The 6,284-nt window shown below is 24.4% G+C and overlaps 1 protein-coding gene across 7 annotated transcripts in view; it reads right to left on the minus strand.

Moving 5' to 3' along the window:
- Positions 1-6,284, minus strand: part of LOC112740840 (serine carboxypeptidase-like 13) — a 30,777-nt gene extending 24,493 nt beyond the window's left edge. For 4 of the 7 annotated variants that reach the window (XM_072213532.1, XM_025789491.3, XM_072213534.1 and 1 more), the window contains exons 1-3: positions 6,152-6,284; positions 5,755-5,902; positions 2,619-2,764 (exon numbers count right to left, since the gene is read on the minus strand). In XM_072213532.1, the coding sequence (XP_072069633.1) occupies positions 2,619-2,764; positions 5,755-5,888 (280 nt within the window). In that variant the 5' untranslated portion in view covers positions 5,889-5,902; positions 6,152-6,284. Of the gene's footprint in view, positions 1-2,618; positions 2,765-5,754; positions 5,926-6,151 lie in introns of all 7 variants that reach the window. The other 3 variants (XM_072213536.1, XM_072213531.1, XM_072213535.1) reach the window with 3 other exon arrangements.

Genomic DNA, 6,284 nt, shown 5'->3' on the forward strand with positions numbered 1-6,284 from the left:
AGTTATTATTTATTTATATATTTTCTAAAATTAGCTTTACTAATTTTACAAAAGTGAATTATGTAAATGTTGTAGGAATTAGTTTTAACTTTTGATGAGCTATTTTTTGGAGTGGATTATCGATTCTATCCCAGACATTTCTATTCTAACTTCAAGAAGAGATTTTTAAAACTCAAACTAAAGCGTTCATGATGTGTAATTGACGGCAGGATAACATTGAATCACTTTTACAAACGTTAGAGATACAAATAGGATGATTTAAACGTTAGGGACACAAATAGGATTTACCCCAAACGTTGGAGACAAAAATGATACTTTACTCTATTTTAATATATTGAAAATTTTCATAATGTTTTTAACTCTTTTTTTCTCTCTCTTCCTAATCATAACATGAGAAATACAAGTATTATTTTATAGGTATTAGTTTATATTTTTAAGTGTTAAAATGTTCAGTTTAATTTTATTTATATTTTTATTTTATTTATTCAGTTAATATATTAGACTTTATGTTATTAGTGAGCTTAGAGTATCGTTAACCTAATATGAGGTGTATAAATACTTCTTAAATTATTATAGCCGAGAGAGAGAGAAGAGAGAGATTAGAGGAGTGAAAAAGCTCTTTTGGTCTCATGATAAAAGTATAATGTGGACAAGTAAGATTGAACGAATTCCTTTCTTGTGATATTGGAAAATTAAATAGAAGATAGAGTAATTTTTTCCATTTAATTTTAAGAGTATATATTCGAATAAGTCCTTAAGAAATTTTATGTCGGACGTTTTCATTCCCAAAAAAATTTTATTATATTGAGGTTTTTGAATATTATAAAAGTAAAATATATAAGTTCTTACCTTAGTCAAACCTGTTATTTTTATTTGGTCAAATAGACTCTCAAAAGTGTGATGGCGGAATGACTTATATATCTTATTTTTGTAAAGTTTAAGTATCTCAACATAATAAAGTTTTTTGGGGGACGAAATAAGCACAAATTTTCTAGGAACCTATTTAGATATATATTCTAATTTTAATTTATTCCAAATTATAGTGTGGATAAGTGAGATTGCATGAGTATTGCTACATCAAAAAATTGTATAAAAAGAAGAGTAATTCCTTTCTATTCAATTTCAATCAATCTATTTTATTTTATTTATGAGTAATTTACGTATTTAAGTTCTTTTATGAATCAAGTCCAACCAAATTAAATAATAAAACTTAGAATAATATTAGCTATAATTGATTTTTGTTATGTTAGACCAATTTAATTAAATTTGATTAATAAAAAAACTTAAATGATATAAAATTATTCTATTTTATATGTTTTATTTAATTTTAATACTTTATTCTTGTTTATCATTTAATATTAGATTTCAAATATTAAATTAATTTTTATTAGTCTGTATTTGTTCTTATGTCCTAATAAAATAAAAATTTCCAGTGTTCCAAACATCATTCGTCTTCTTTCCAGCCCTTATATTCTCCTTATTGTCTTTTATTATTATTATTATTGTCTTTATACCATATTTAACTATCTTGTTGATTTCATTCTTACCAAAAAAAAGAAGAAAAAAAAATTGTCTTTTATTTTTTGTATTCATCTTTTTTTTACACTATTTTTCTCAACCACAAGATTTAAAAATGGATCTTTTTTTAAAAGAGAAAAATAATACGTACTTCAAATCATAACATGAGAAATATAAGGATTATTTTGCAGTTATTAATTTATATTTTTAAATATTAAAATATTTAATTAATTATATATATTTTTATTTTATTCATTTAATTAGTAGATTGGATTTTGTGTTAGTGGACTTAGACTTTTTATCTTTAACGTAATATGAAGTGTATAAATACTTTTTAAATTATGGGTTATTGGATAAATTAGTTCCTGGTTAAATTTAGTTTTAAATTTTCATCAATTATCTTTTTAATTTATATTTTTATTTTTTTCATATACTTATTATATATAATTTAGGGAGAATACTAATCTTGTGATTAATAATTAGAATTAAAATTCAATTATTTTTTAAAAAAAATTGAGTTAATTTTATAACTATTGATATAATTTTTTTATACTAATATCTAATTATATTTTTATATATAGAAAAAGAGAAAAATATCATTTTTAAATAACAAGTATGAAAATTAATTATTTTTATTTGTGCAACAAATTTAACACCTAATCAAATATAAACAATTAAATAACTAAATTCTTTCAAGTTTTAGATAACAAATATTAAAATTAATTATTAGTAAAAAATTAAACTCTTTCATATGAAAATAATAATTAAAAATCTTATTATTTGATTTTTTATATACAAAAACCTTAATCTTCTAAGTTGACAAAAATTTTTATTTTTTACAATTTTTTTATAAAAATAGTTTGATTTTATAAATTTTTTTTGTGTCATAATCTATAATATCAAAATAAAATTGATACAATTTAAAAAAATTTATATTCTTTTAATATATATATATTTTTTTTTACCAAAAATAGGAGACTCGAACCCACAAACTCTTAATTAAGTATGAAAAGACTATGACATTTAAGTTCTAACTCATTCGCTATATTTTTTTAATATTATTAACTAAAAAAAATACTAATTTAATCGAAGTGACTTACCATTTTCGAAAAAGAATGCAGAAAATGCAGAGCAACCAGGACCTCCAACAAACCACAGCAGAAGTGGATCAAATAAAGGATTTCTTTCAGATTCCACAAACAAGTAAAATAATTGCACAGCTTCGTCCTCCCCAACCCCTACATATCTACACACACAAAATGACTTGAATATTTGCACCCATGACCTATATTTCTTTGTTTTAAACAAAAAAAGATTTGCATCAAACAATTTAGGATCACAATAGAGAATTTTTTATTTATAATAAAATAAATATAATATTTACGAATATATACACACTTAAAAATAATTATATTTTTCGTCTTTATTACATATTTTATTGGTATAAAAAACAAAATAATTATGGATATATTTTGTTTGTACGGTTAACAAAATACGTGTAAAAATTTAAAACACGAATTTTCATTGCACACAAGATAAATTTCCAAAAAAATTTTGCATGTACTAATATCATAATTATTAAATATAGATATATTTTTTCAGATCAAATATTTAATATATCAATATAAATAATCCTGATATCATAATTTTACTTTAGAATATTCTCTAGTTTATTCTATTTCTTTTACACTATTCAAAATATACTGGTAATAATTTTTGTGGTGGGTTGAATTTTGAATTCGTTAAAATATCATCTTTGATTTTTTGACCAATTTGTTAATTTTTTAATAATATTTTATTATTATATTTTTATTGTAGATTCGGATCCGGCTAGTTAATCTAGGGCAAAGTGTATCACGCAGATTTTTGCGAATTAAAGTATATAAAGCCCAAAAATCAGTTTATTGAAAAATTGGATTGTTACAAGATATGGGTAGGGCCGACAATTCATACCCTATTCGCGGGTATCCAATTCGGTCCAATCTGTTCGAGTAGGATAGGTTATCCAAACCCGTATCCTATCCTACCCGCATTTCATATATAATATATATTTTATTAAAAAATAGGTATATAACGAAGGAAGTGAGAGTAAAACCCACAACTTTTCTTATGTAATGACTTACAATAAGTGAACAACCACTAAACTAATTAGTTAATTTAATAATTTAAAGTATTAGTTTTTTTATTTTTTATGTTATTAATAAGTATAAAACTTGAAATAATTGAATTTTATATTTACTTTGAAAAAATTTGATATTTTTGCAGGTAGGGTAGGGTAGGATAGAGTTTAGAATTTTAGGGAGTGGATAGAGTTAGGGGTTGAGAGATTCTCAACCCACGGATAGGATATGATAGAGTTTTAATAAAATTTTCAACCCGCAGGTAAGATTAGGGTAGAATCCAAACCCTACCCTACCCTACCCATTGACAACCTAATTCAGAGTGAAGAACGTAATACAAATATTATTTCTAGGTGAGATGAACAAATTATATTTACGACGATACCGAAAATTAACGTAAGTTAAGTGGTTATACATTTGGATTTTTCAAAATAAATATAAAATTTACATAGATACGCTAAGAGAAATTTATGTTTTTTTTAATGAGTAATTCTCCACGTACAAGTGATTTTCAATACAAGTCATATAAGTCATTTATATTCACGCTGTTTCACATTTTTTTTGTGCCTCTTTTTTCTTCTTCTTCTTTCTCCGTGTCTCTTTTTCTTCTTTTTCGTAATTTCTCTTTCTCATTATCATCGTCATCAACACCACCTCTTCCTCCCTCTTTTTTTATTGAAATTTCTTTTTCTCTTTTCGTTTTCTCTTTCTCCTTCATCAAAATCACCAGAAAAAACGAAAAAAACATTATTCAAGGTATTGTTTTACTGTTCTTCTAGATTTTTTTTATAGATTGTCTCTGTCATGTACCTAATCCTTAACCAGCAAAACATTAAAAGATTTCAAAAAGAAATATACTGTCTCCCCCTATATTGGGTGTATTTCTTAAATTCTTTGGGTGTATTTCTTAAATTTTTTGGGTGTATTTCTGTAATCGTTTGGTTTATTTCTGTAACTGTTTGGGTGTATTTCTGTAATCCTTTGGATGTATTTCTGTAATCGTTTGGGTGTATTTTTGTAATCGTTCGGGTGTATTTCTGAAGTCCATCATCTTCAAAACAATTTCAAAGCTTGATTTCAGAAACCATGAAAATCGAAAAAAATAGAAGGAGATCGAAGGCAAAGAGTGAACGCTTTTCCATATAAATCATACAAGTCATTTATATTCATGCTGTTTTCACGTTTTTTTGTGCCTCTTCTTCTTTCTCTGTGTCTCTTCTTTTTTTTCGTAAAAAAGGAAACAAAGATGAAACACGCGAAGATAATTCAGTAACGCGTGTGTTAGACCAAACTTGTAAAATTTGTAAACAAAAATGACTTGTATGTGTAGCACTCCTCTTTTTTTATTATATATTATGTCGTCTATGATCGTCCTCTCAGAAAAACATAAATTTTTGTCTATATATGTAAATTTTATATTTATTTTATTTATTTTAAAAAATCCAAATGTATAGCTACTTAACATATCGTCAATTTTCTGTATTGTCATAAATATAATTTGTTCATCTCACTTAGAAATAATATTTGTATTATTTTTTAATATATTTTAAAAATAAATTATTTATTATTTTTATTATAAACGGTTTAAACATTGACATTTTAATTATGAAATAAAGTAAAATTGGATCACCAAAATAAATTATAAATTAAATATCGATAGAAAAATTGGATCAGTTCATTAAAATTGAGTAGGTAATTTTCTCAAACTAATTCAATATTTGATGAATATCTTATAATTGTCACCAATTTTGTATTAAAAATGTGAACTTATTCTTTTAAAAGTAATTTTTTAATATATATTAAAAGATAAATTTATTATATTCTTTTTTTTATTCTAAAAATATAAGAAAAATTTGAAAAAGTATTGCAAAACAGGGACAAATATAACACTATTAGCACACTAAATTTGTAATACAGAAATTAATAAAATTTTATAATTTATAGTTATTACTTAATTATTATTAATATTTTTAATAATATAAAATTACAATTAATAATATATAATTATATTATATATATTTTTTTAATGATTAAATGCCGAATAAATTTTAATAAAAATGTTGGCTCGATACTTTCTTATTATGATAATCACTTGAAATAAATTATAAGTACTGACCCGGTTTCAAGGTTGAATGGAAGATGGGCGTCATAACCCGGTAGGTTCTTAACAATAGAGCTCGCAGAAGCAGAATCTATGACGGGTTGAAGAAGAAGAACAACCAGAACCACACACCAACATCTCCAACCCATGCCTCCTTCGATCTCTACACATCATCAACATTCCATGCTTTTGTCTTATTTATACATAGGTTTTATATAATTAATTAAATTACTATTCTTGATTGTAAAAAAATCTGAATTTTGACAATAATTCTAATTACAAAAGATACAAGATTGGTCGTTGATCAAATATTAGATTCGTTATAGAAAAGGGGTATGTTAATAAGAAACATTATTTGAACAATATGGATAATTAGGAACATAGAAATAGAGAGCGAAGACTGAACAAGTACCAGTTAGGTTCCTGAGTTTCCACCAGAAGTTGAAGCAAGCAAAGTGGATTTATTGTGAACTCAGCTTAACGACGAGCTGGATGGAGAGAAGATAATGACTTTGCTTGTCAATTTTTGTCAGCTATAGCATATC

This window comes from Arachis hypogaea, chromosome 14 (assembly GCF_003086295.3).
Source record: "Arachis hypogaea cultivar Tifrunner chromosome 14, arahy.Tifrunner.gnm2.J5K5, whole genome shotgun sequence".
Taxonomy (NCBI): Eukaryota; Viridiplantae; Streptophyta; class Magnoliopsida; order Fabales; family Fabaceae; genus Arachis; species Arachis hypogaea.